This window comes from Mus caroli, chromosome 3, assembly GCF_900094665.2.
Source record: "Mus caroli chromosome 3, CAROLI_EIJ_v1.1, whole genome shotgun sequence".
In the NCBI taxonomy this organism is placed as follows: domain Eukaryota; kingdom Metazoa; phylum Chordata; class Mammalia; order Rodentia; family Muridae; genus Mus; species Mus caroli.
The window spans coordinates 80519375-80531303 of NC_034572.1; the positions used below are offsets into that span (position 1 = coordinate 80519375).

Below are 11929 nucleotides of genomic sequence, written 5' to 3' on the forward strand. Positions count from 1 at the left end.
CTCTCTCTCTCTCTCTCTCTCTCTCTCTCTGTCTCGCACACGCGCACACACACATGCCCGTGCTCACATGTGTTTACTTTCTAATACTAGGATAGTGGTAGCTGGCCTAGGGAATCCTTCAGAAGGAATTGGTGGCTGCTCAAGGCTGCTTGGCTGGTACCCAGCAGAGCTGAACTAAGATCTCAGTCTCTCCAGGCCATCATGTCCTCATTTATGGTCATATGTTTATGGCCTCATAACACACCTGGGTCCTGCTCTCCCTGGCGGGCAGAAACAGGCTCCATCCTGGGGGTCGCAGGATGCTCCATAGCACTGGCAATCAAACTGGCAGGCAGGACCATAGTGGCCGGCAGGGCAGGGCTGAAGGCAGTTGGGGGGCTGCAGGCCAGAGGGGCAAAAGCATGCCCCACTCTTGGGATCACAGGAACTGCTGTTGCCACAGTGGCAGAGCTTGTCACACTGTGGTCCCCACATTCCCGGGGCACACTCTGTGGAAGAGAAAATGGACTTAGACCCTCCCCGGCTTCCAGGTAGGCCCTATCTCAGCCCACACACCCACTTCTCCTCTACCACGTCTCCAGAAAAGGCAGCTAGCAGCAGTGGACTCCCAGAAAAACCACCCCGGAGTGACTAGCAGCTTACCGCTGGAGCAGTCGCCACCCCGCCAGCCTGGTGCACACTGGCACTGATTCGGCGCCACACAGCGACCATGGACACACTCCTGGGCACAGAGTGCTGGCCAGAGACAAAATGAATGAGAAAATACCTCCACCTACCTTCCCACCTTTAATCTGTGAAGCCAGAGCCACTCCCTCCCGAACCGGGTCTGTAGCTCCCCAACATCAGCTCTGTCTGAGATGAAGACTTGGGGAGCAACTCAGGGTTAGACTGGGCAGGACCCCAGGGCTCCAGACTGCCTGAACCCTCTCTGTGTACATTTCTAAACATCTTATCGGGAAATGGAGGTGGGGGTGGATTCTCAAATGGTAGCTGGAGAGCAATATGGTCAGAAAGGGGAGGGGCTGAGGGGAGAGGAGGGGCTGAGCGGAGGGGAGGGGCTGAGCGGAGGGGAGGAGCAGAGGGGAGGGGAGGGACCAAGAGGAGAGGAGGAGCTGAGGGGAGGGTTGTGTCAGGCTGGGAAGCTGAGCCTGTGGGCACTGGTGACTGGTCAGAGCCGCGGAATGGAAGGCCAGAGGACAAGCAGGGATACATCTGAAGATAGGCTCACAGTATGCTAGGGAACAAGAGACTGATAGCAAGCCCAGCCTCCATTGCCAGCCCCTCTTCGGCCCTGTCACCCCAACCCCAGCTACAGCTACTGGCCAAAGGGGAACTGAAGGAACAGACAGTAGCACCCCACCACGGCACCCCTCACTAGGACAGGGGAAAATTCAGATGGCTGGGCCCCTCCTATTCCATTCCTCCCCCGGCCCAACTCAGGACTCACGGACACAGGCCCCTCTGCTCTCGTAGTAACCCCTACAGCACTGCAGGCGTGGGCGGGAGTCCATCTTCACCACCTGACGGTACACAGTCCGGTAGACAACCCTGCCGCAGTCCAGGGGGTGGCCATCAGTGCTCTCGGCTGAGGCCCTGGCTGCCCTGTACACCCCTCACACCTCAGTGAGGCACAAGAGGAGGTTAGAGGTTAAGTATCCCCCCTCACCCCCCCACATCAGCCACACACATGTCCAATGAACCAGACACACCTCCACAGGCCACATGGGTACCCACTGTGGACAGGTGAATGCCTTGAGGTCAGAATGTCCTCTGAGCACCAAAGGTTCTAAGAGACCGGGGCTTAACCAGCTCCCAGAAGATTGAAGCACTCACGTAGGCTGGGCACAGGTGTGGGGGTCCTCCCAGGGTCTGTGGCAGGACTCAGTTGGGAGCAGGCTGAAGGGGCGCAGGTGGGACTCCTTAGTGGTCGTGGTGAAGCTGTGGGTTGAGAAGAGGTCAGGGGCAAGGCCAGCCTGAAACCAGAGCTGGCACCACGCAGCAGAAAGCCAAGGCCAGGCTTCACCATGAAGAGAATCAGTACCCAGTATTTGGGCTTCCTCCTCCTACCCTTCCCTATCTGTCCTGTGTAGAGGCTTCTAGAACTGGAACGTTCTAGGACTCCTCCTACCAGAGCTATTTTCTCATCCTAGGGGCCAAAGCCTTACACACAGACACACACGGACACACACGAATACTCGGACACGTGGACACACACATGCACACGTATGCACACATGCACACCGGAAGATTGAACTTGTCTGGACCCAGCTGGTAGCGATGCATTGAAGACTTTTGGCTTCTCTACCCAGGGCCCTGTTTTCCTGTCCTGTCCCGACCTACCCACAGCCAGCCCCTCTGCTTCATCTACAATGAATGGCTCCCTCCCAGAGGAACCTGGGGACAAAGACAGGACAGAGATGAGACAAGGGCAGAGGTGGGGAAGGTCAAACACCACAGAGAGTGCAAAGAGACCAGAAACAGATTCCTGGGAGGGGCCACCCTGTGGGACGAACATCAAGCTTGGCCCCTCTCACCTTTCCCAAAAGGTACAGACATTGGGATCATTGGAGTTGAGTGTCCCAGTCAGACGCAGGCCTAGGGCCAGGAGGAGGAGGGGACAAAGTGGCATTGCAGAGGCCTGCGATAGGGCACACGGTAACGGAACAGCACTGCAGCCAGCAGCCGGAAGGACACATCTGCAAAGATTCAAGCAGGAAGCATGCTGAAGAGATCAGCCCACTGCCTCCCTAGTCCTTTGGTCCAGGGCTCCAGCTTCCCCAGAACCCAGAGCAGTGCTCCAGCTCCCCTAGAACAGTGCTCCAGCTCCCCCAGAGCAGTGCTCCAGCTCCCCCAGAACAGTGCTCCAGCTCCCCCAGAGCAGTGCTCCAGCTCCCCCAGAACAGTGCTCCTAGCGCTCTTCCGTGGCTCCAGGTCTCAGCTCAGTTTGCTAACTCACTGACCCCAGCTCTCATTATTCCCAGAGTTCTTTGCCTCAGGCCTGGCTTGAGTGCCACCTTCCTTTTCTGTTTGCTCCCTGACAACTCCATCTGCCACCAACACACACACACACACACACACACACACACACACACAGAGGCACCACATTCATCTCTCTTACGAGTCTCCTAACACTACATATCCTCTTCTCTTGTCCCCTGAACACCCCCTAGCCTAGCAAACAACAGGACACCACAGTGCAAAAGCTGGGACCAATGAATGAGGTTCTCAGGGAAGCCAGCGTGGGCTCAGTCCAGAACTTTCCAATGGACAGTTCAGTATCAGATGCCACTGAGAGCAAGCTTCCATTGCTGCATGTAGGCAGACAAGAGCCAAAGCTACTGCTGAAGCACAGGAGTTTCCTGCCGTGGGGGACTGCATGCGTGAGGCCACAGCTAGGTGACCACACAGCCACTGGTGCGCTCCAAGGGGGCAATTTCCACGTTTTTCTCACAGTGCTAGGAAACTGGCCCCTCACCAGCTCCACACCTCGGCCTCACCCAGAGGGTGGGGAGAGAGTGAGTCAGGGCCCTGGATGGGATGAGTTTTCCTCTGAACGCCAAGGCTCAGGAAAGGTTGAGGGCTAGAGGCCACCCCTCTACCGCTGGGTTCCTGTTTTCTGCTTGGAGTTTCTTAAACTTGCCGGGGCTCCGGGCTCAGCTCTCCAGAGATGCCCACATCTGCTTGTAATTTCTCCGAGAGGTCGCAGTTGCTGGCCCCTTACACCCCTGAGTATCTCTGGAATGCTTGCTGCAGCCCCACCCCGGCCCCCCACCCACCCACTTATTCTGGCAGATCGTGACTCTCTCAGCTCAGATAGCATGCCTCCTTCTCAGATTAACACAGACTCCCTAACTGAACCCCAACTCCCTGCTGTGGTCCAGCCCCACCGTTAACCCCAACACTTGAATTTTCCCTTGGTCCTCCTTATTCTATGTCACTGCCTCCCAGAATGGACCTCTCCCCAACTCCCTCACTGACCAGAGCCACTACACCCCCCAGGACCTCCCCCCACCCCCACCCCCACCCCCACCCCCGCTGACTCTAGGCTTCTCTCACTCAACCAAGTGACTCACCAGTAATGGCCAGCATGGGCCTGGGCAGCCAGGTGATGTTCTGTGGATCCCAGTGCTCAAGATGTAGACTCTAAACGGGGGAAACTCAGCTGGGTGGTGGTGGCACACGCCTGGAGACCCAGCCCTCAGGAGACAGAGGCAGGCGGAGACTCTGAGTCTGAAGCCAGCCAGGTCTACATAGTGAATGGCTGTGTGGAGTTACACACACACACACACACACCACTCTGCTCCAGTGTGAACGCGTCTTATTTGGCTGTCTTGGCTACTGGGCTGGCACTGCGGCCTTTGGAAATGGGGGTTCAAGGGAGTGATGCTGAGCCCTGTGTCCAGGGAACCACACCATAGTCAGAGGTACCCACAAGCTGACCCAGCAATATACAACCAGACACTACCTCTACAAACCCACTTCCTTCCTCAAGGCTCCCAAACTCCCTCCTCCAACTTTACCCCACCTCACTGGCCACCCACAGGGTTAGTTCTAACTGGTCCTAGTTACTCCCCAAGGGTGTTCCACACCCAGGGCCATGGAAGGAACCCAGATCTCTGCACATTTCTGCCCTACTCTGAGTCTTTTCCACAATCCATTCTTCAAAAAATCCTAGACCCCAGTCAGGACGCAGCCTCATCTACACAGTCACCCATGGGAGGCAGTGAGCTGCCCCTGACCTGTCTCTTCCTAGGGTCCACAGCATGGTGTGGTGGGTGGAGCCCATAGCAGGAGGAGAAGACTGAGTTAAGGTGGAGGTGGTTCGAGCTGCGGCTGTGTAGTCCTTCAGTGTCACCTGCCCTTACCCCCACCTCCACCCTCACCCCCCTCCCCCGGCCAGAAGCATCAGCAAGCATTGCTGCTCCTTCTCCCCCTTCAGCTGCCAGAGAAAATAGTTCAGCTGGAGGCTCAGGATGCCCCCCCCCCCGCGCAGAACAGGGGGTGCAGGATTATGGGATATTACTAACTAACTCTGCTAAGAGGGTAGCTGACTGGAGAAAGGCTACCTTCCCTCCTTCCGACGGCCTTCAGGGTGGGGCTGCACTGCGGAGGATTCCTCAGCTGCCCTGTCCAGGGCTAGAAGCCAAGATGGGGTCAGCAGAGACCTGTGGGTGGACAACAGGAAGGGGAGATAGGACGGGAGTCCTAACAAAGAGCAGAGGGTTTTACCTGATCATCCCCAGCCTGGAAAATAAACACAGGCCTGATGAGGACCCCGAAGCCTCCCAAGCTGGCTTCCCTCTGCAGAGCTGGGGCCCCTGGCCCCTGACCCCTGACCCTCCAGCTGTACTCCAGTCCCAGTAGCACCCAGCCTCTATGATTACACACCTGTCCAGGGGTTTAGTCCTTAGTTCCCGCCCTAGGAGGCCCCTCTTGAGCCCCTTCTGCCCAACTCCATTTCCCACCAAGCTTCTGATTTGACATAAGCCGCAAATGCCTTTCCTCCACAACTAGCCAAAATGTGACCCTGTATTATCCTGAGCCGGGTCAGGTAGGGAGTGAGTGACTCGCTCAGCCCTCTCGGAAAGTGCTCAACTATCCAGCCCACAGATTCAGTAAGCATAAAAGCCTGCTGCCCAAGGCCCATAGCCGTGTTATTGGAAGAGGAATCCAAAGCCAGCACCAGAGAGACCTCCCAGTAGTTCTGTTTTGGAGGGGGCGGGGCCGGGCGGGGAATAGGAACCCAGGGGCTTGTATCTTTACAGCCTTAGTTATAGGAACAGACAAGAGAAAGGGAGACAGCCTCAGAACATGATCAGAGGCATGGGAACGGCACGGAAGGCAGTCAAAACGGACAACTTTTCTCTCCCACCTCCACATGCAGATTGCTGGGCTCTTGGCCAGGCCCGGCTCCATTTCCTGCCTGCAAGGCTGCAAGCTACATTCCTGCCTCTCAGCCTCCAAGTCCCACAGGGCCCTGATCTGTTCCCTTTCCAGGAGCCCCCTCTGCCCTGACTGCACCCCGGCCTCTGGGAGGAGGATGTGAGTCTAGGGCCTCTGGGATCTGGTAGATGCTAGAAGGTCCTTATCCAGCAAACAGCAATGGGTGGGATGGAAGGAAGACTCGGGAACTTCTGCCGCTTTTTTCAGCCCCACCCCTACCCCACCCAGGAGTAGTGTAGCGTGGGCTAACCCTTTCGAGTTGTGAAGCTCGGGATAACCCTTGCACTCTGGCCGTCTTACTCCAGAGAATGGTTGCATACTCCACCACAAGGCAGATTAAACGTGGTGACACAGACAAGGTGCTTGGGGCCAATCTGTAACACTATTGCTCCGTCCACATTAGCTGTACCCAACCTCCACAGGACCTCTTGCGCTCTGCACTCATTCCAGGAAAAAACTGGAGTTGTTTTCTTTCTCCCCGCCCCCTGAAGAGCCCCCACGATGATGGTCCGGGAATAAACAGAGTTGAAAATGCTGACGGGGGAGAAAGGAAGTGGAGATGGGAGAAGCCAGAACCTGATCCCCAGAATAGTGGGCTGCATGCCAGAAGCATCTTCAAATCAGAGCCAGCCACGGAGCAGGATCCGTGGATTCTCTCTCTGTCCTCCCTCACCTATGGTACCAACTCCCCTGACACTCCCCCATCTCTCAGTCTAGAGGGTCTAGTCCTGTCCCTGTCACAAGCTGTGTGGCTTTGGTCATGTCACTTGAGCCCTCTGAGCTCGGTTCTGAGGTGGGCTCTTTAGTTTCTGTCTCTCTTTGCTTTTTCTTGGGTTGCCTTTATCGCTGAGCCAGGCTCACGTAATCCTTCCCAGCCAGGAGTGAGACCCCAACGCAGACCTCCACATTCTCCCCACAGCAGAGCTAGCACTGCCAGCCTTGACCACCCAGTGGCACCTCACACCACACAGTCTTCATGAGCACATGCAAACACAGGGCCCCTCCTTCATTCACCCAGCCGAACCAGGCTCCGGCACGCCAGGCATGTCTGCCGGATGGAGGGGCCGGAAGCCTGAGAGAGGCTGACTAGAGGCTGGGGCAGAGCAGGGCGAGAGGCTGGCCCGCTGCTGGCTCAGGAAGCGGAGGCCAGAGGGTCTACCATAGGCCTTGTTTACTCATCAGGAAATAGAGAACCAGCAGGGATTCTGACTCACAATCTAAGCCAGTCTCCGCCCCAGCTCCAGCCCTGACTGCCACCTGGGGAGAGGTAGCCCCTCTCACTATCTGGCCACCAGATTGAGACAAGTCTGGAGAATAGCTACCCCACTAGCCTGCCTGCCTTACCACCACCCAGACATTACCTTCATAAAGTACAATTCTAGCAGGGCAAGGTGACTTTTACCTTTAATCCCAACACTCAGGAGGCTGAGATAGGAGAATAATTCTTTCCAGGACAGCCTGGGCTACATACAGAGAATTTTTTTTTCACAAAGTGCAGTTCTGCTCTGGCTACTGCTTGCTTCCACTACCTTCTTTGGACCCCCATTACAGGAAAGGCCAGTAATACCCATCTGGCCCTGTGACACTCACTGAAGCCAAGGGTCCCACATGCCTCTCGCTATGCAGCTGCCTCTGCTCAAGCCTCCTCAGAATGTCTGGTTCCTCTCAGCCTTCGAGACCAGACTCAACCAAGAAACTCCCCGAACTCAAGCCTCACCTTCCCTCCCTGCCCTCTAGGCTTAAAAAGGCAAGCCCCCCTCCCGCCCCCCTGGCTCAAAGGAGCTCTGTCTGTTTACCTAGAGCTCTACTCAGAAGCCAGCTTCAAGTGGGATGCTCCCCTCTGACACTGGGAAATGACCCAGCCAGTCAGTAGCCTTGTGCCTCCTCTGGGAACAAGCAGAGCTAACTTAGGCCACTCCAGGGCTGAGAGCAGAACACTGCTGTCTAGGGAGGGGCTGAGGGGCAGCCTTCTGTGGCAGCTACACTCCCTAGCCTGTGCTCTCAGTCTCTGTGAGACCCGCCCTGTGCATCACTCTCCAACACTGGCATAGTCCAAGGTTTCCTCGCACACCATCCCTGGGCCACACTGGGCTCTTTCACTGGTCTAGGCTTGCTTGGTGGTGCTAGGAGTGGAGCTCTGGACCTTGACCACTGAGCTGTACCCTAGCTGGCTTGTAATGCTTATCAACAACTGTCTGCCACCATGTCAGACTTGCCTTGGGCAAGGCTCTTCACCACACATCTGGTACCAGCCAGCACCCACAGCAGCTGTGTGGCAGGGACAGGTGGACACACTGAACTGAGTGTAGTGGCTGTGGTCCTTTCTTCTGCTCCCCATCAGACCTCCCAGAGCCCCAGACACAGTGCAGAATGACTGGTAAAAACAAAAATGGAGGGCTGGAGAGATGGCTCGGTGGTTAAGAGCACTGACTGCTCTTCAAGAGGTTCTGAGTTCAATTCCCAGCAACCGCATGGTGGCTCACAGCCATCTGTAATGGGATCTGATGCCCTTTTCTGGTGTGTCTGAGGACAGTGACAGTGTACTCACATAAAATAAATAAATCTTAAAAAAGAAAGAAAGAAAAAAGGCAGAATGCAGAAAGACTAAGCACAAACTGAAAGATGGCTCCATCCGTCATGCTGGCCTGGGTCAGGATCTCCTTAGGATCGCCCTCCACCTTCCCGCTGGTGACTGGGATAAGGGGTCAGTTCTTACAGCGGTCTGAACGGAGGACAGACATGCAAGGCTCCGAGTCACCTAGCAAGTAGCAGGTGTGGAGCAGATGTGAGTCCTCATCCTGCCCCCTCGGGCCTGGGACAGTGCCCATCATGGTCCACAAATCCTCCCAAACACAGGGACTGAGTCCCAGATGCAACCACAGGAAGGGAGAGGTGCCCACACTCACGGTCCTGCTTGCAGGTCACTCTCAGGTGACACGCAGGTGTGTAACATGAGGGAAACACAGGGAGGGCTAGCCTTTTCCTCCTCTTATCGATTACACCACTAGGTGGGTAGTTTGCACTAGGTGGGTATTTTGCCATTCTTCAAACAAGCTACAGCACTGCAGGAGTTCAGACCAGGCCTCAGTGCAGACTCCGTGTGCCCTTCCTTCCACCCTCGTGGCCTCTCCTCGGCCTGGCATCTTTGTTCTCAAGCTCCATACGCACAGTTCTCTCCCCAGGCCTTGTTTTGCCAAGTCTGTGTGTCTGCACTGGCCTGCGTCTGTGTTTATGTCTGTCCATCCTCTCTCCTCCTGCCTTTCTGCTAGCTCCCCCCACCCCACCCCACCCCCTGCCCCACAGGGCAGGTACCAGGAGTCATCATCCTGTTCCAAGCTGGAGTTTCCTGAGAGAAGCCCCATACAGTGGCTGTGGCAACTATCTTTCTCTGGGTTTCTCGCTGGTGGAGCAGGCTGCCTGGGGAGGGTTTCCTCTTCTGGATCGTCTGATAGGGCATGTTGGAATGGAGCGGAGAAGCAAAAGCCAACCCTCCCACTTCACCCTTCACTGAGAAGAAAAAGGCAAGCAAGGGAGGGGGCAGGTTTTGGAAGAGCAGCCAAGGGTAGGCTGGCAGGTAGGAGGCCAGCCCACACCCATCTCACCCATGCACACACAGACACAGGTAGGGCACTGTACTGTGGGCTGGAGCTGGGTTTGGAGAACAGCCTCCAACCCCCTAGGCCTAGCATAGGCAGGGGTTGAGAACTGACCCCTTATCCGGCCCTGCCTAGAGCTAAGGCCTGGCTGAGCCTGGGAACTTCAACCAGCACACGCTGTTCCAGTCTCCGGGGACCAGGGGTCACCGTCCCCAGCTGGGGCAGCAGGCTCTACTAAAAGTCCAAAACAGGGAGTCACGAGTCCATGGCTAGAGGCTGGAAACAGGGATGCGAGGTGAGGGAGGCCATGCTGGATGGAGCTTGGGTTCCCAGGCTCCAGGGCTCACACTATCAGCCTGGCTATGGGCCCACATCATCCAGGAAAAAGAAAAACAAACAAAAAACAACAACAAACAAGCTTCAGAGACTGTAGGTGCCTATGGCTGACCTCTCCCCTACAAGATGGGAAAGGACACTCAAATCCAATCTCTTCCCTGGGCAGGGGTAGGGGGCAACACTATGAACACTAAACAGGGTCTTTCTCTGGGAGACACAGGAGGAGACAGGCAGGCAACTGTGTTTTGTTAGTCCTCCCAGAAAGAAGAAATTGGGGGATAGAGGGAAAACAAGGTTTAGGGTTGCTTTTCAGGGCTTCGGTACCACCACCAAGGTTCTACACTTGCAAACAGCAAACTGGAATCCAGGAGACTTGCAGGCTGCCTTCCTCGGGGCGAGAAGAGAGCTCTCCCAGGCTGGTCCCCATCCTAGCTCCTTATCCTCAGAGCTACGCAGCTTTCTTTTTCTACTTAGTTAGGTCTCCCTCTCCCTCTCTGCTTGCTCTCTTCTTTCTCTCGTCTCTCTTTTCACTTAGGTGGCTTTCTCTACTTAGATCTCGCTTTCTTCTCTCTCCCCTAACTCTCTCCTTTCTCCCTTCTCTTCTCTTTCCACTTAGACGGACCGCGAGACACACACACACACACACACACACACACACACACACACACACGAGTCCCCCCTCCATCTCCTCCTTTCTGCTCTGCAGGTTTCAGCCCAGCGGTCTCGGGCTCCAGAGCCCAGGGCAGGTCACTCACCTGCCTCGGGGCTCGGAGCTCAGAGCGGCGTGTTGCACCGACGGGTCCTGCTGGCCGACAGAGCTGGCTGCGCGGGCAGGAAGGGGGTGGGCCTCCGCCCGCGCCCAGGCAGGAAGTCCGCGCGGGGAGGCTGGAGCCCGGCCGGGTGGGGTCAGCCCTCCGCACGCCTGTCTGCGAAGTGGACGGGGAGAGCCGCCCAACCTGACAGCCCCGGCTCCCGGCGTCGCGGTCCACCCGACGCCCCTCTTTCCTGCCCGGCGGCGCCCCCTGGCGGCCTTCAGGGGAGGGGCACCCTGCCTGCGCGGTCAGATCTTTGGGACCTTTGCAAGAGTTGAAGCAGGATGCTGCTACTTAAAGAGAGCAGAGCTTGCTCATCAGCTCACTCCAAAGCACTCAGCGACCTACCACAGTCAGAGCTCAGAACAAAGATAACTTGGGCCTGGGGGAGTGTGGCTTATGCTGCTGGCCCTAGGTTGAACTCTAAACAGCAGGGACACCTTTATTTAAGAGTGATTGACGTATAATAAAAATAAGCCCCACTTGGCTTGATGAATATTGTTCCAAAACTTTATCGTGGCAAAGCACACACAATATAAAACACATCCTTTCAACAAATGTTAAGTATACAGTTCGGTGGCATAAAGTATTTCACATATACGAAACTTTTGCTACTGTCAATTTCCAGAGATTTCTCCTCATCCCAAACTGAAACTCAGTCTGCATCCCCTGTCCCTGGTACCATCGTGAAGTTAGGTTATATGTACCTCAGCTCCGGCCTCCCACCTTCCACATCTAGCTTATTCTACTTAGCATGGTGTTTCATTGGCTTAGACAAATGTGTTCATCCCAATAAAAGTGTGGTTTAAAATGTCCCTCTCTGGGAATGGAGAGATGGCTCGGGGAGGGGTTGAGGGGGTGTAACGTGCTTGCCACCAAGCCTGATGACCTGAGGTTGAACCCAGAGACCCACATGGTAGAAGGTGAGAATCAACTCCCAAAACTTGTCATCTATGCCCACAACAGTGCCATGGCATGGTACATATTCCCTCCCCTGCAGCAGAAGTCAATATAATGTTTTAAAGTCCATCTCCCCCAGTGTACCTACTCTAGGCTACAGTAAGGACGCAGATTCCGTCCTCACCCCAACCCAAACCCCAGGAAAGTTTTGATTTGCTTTCTGTAGTTTGTTTTTCTAGAATATCCGTGTAAATGCCATCATAGAGTATGTACTCACGTACGTCCATCTTCTTCCCCTCACCATAAAGATTCTGGGCCACTGGGTGTTCTCTACTACAGCAG

The 11929-nt window shown here is 55.6% G+C and overlaps 1 protein-coding gene across 4 annotated transcripts in view; it reads right to left on the minus strand.

Moving 5' to 3' along the window:
• The window catches only part of Pear1 (platelet endothelial aggregation receptor 1), a 19282-nt gene extending 8580 nt beyond the window's left edge, over window positions 1–10702 (minus strand). The window contains exons 1-8 of one of the 4 annotated variants that reach the window (XM_029475553.1): window positions 10631–10702; window positions 5067–5165; window positions 4074–4143; window positions 2535–2696; window positions 1834–1938; window positions 1448–1548; window positions 643–735; window positions 245–488 (exon numbers count right to left, since the gene is read on the minus strand). In XM_029475553.1, coding sequence (XP_029331413.1) covers window positions 245–488; window positions 643–735; window positions 1448–1548; window positions 1834–1938; window positions 2535–2629 — 638 coding nt within the window. In that variant the 5' untranslated portion in view covers window positions 2630–2696; window positions 4074–4143; window positions 5067–5165; window positions 10631–10702. Of the gene's footprint in view, window positions 1–244; window positions 489–642; window positions 736–1447; window positions 1549–1833; window positions 1939–2534; window positions 2697–4073; window positions 4144–5031; window positions 5166–10630 lie in introns of all 4 variants that reach the window. The other 3 variants (XM_029475554.1, XM_029475555.1, XM_029475556.1) reach the window with 3 other exon arrangements.
• Between the last annotated feature and the right edge of the window lie 1227 nt (window positions 10703–11929).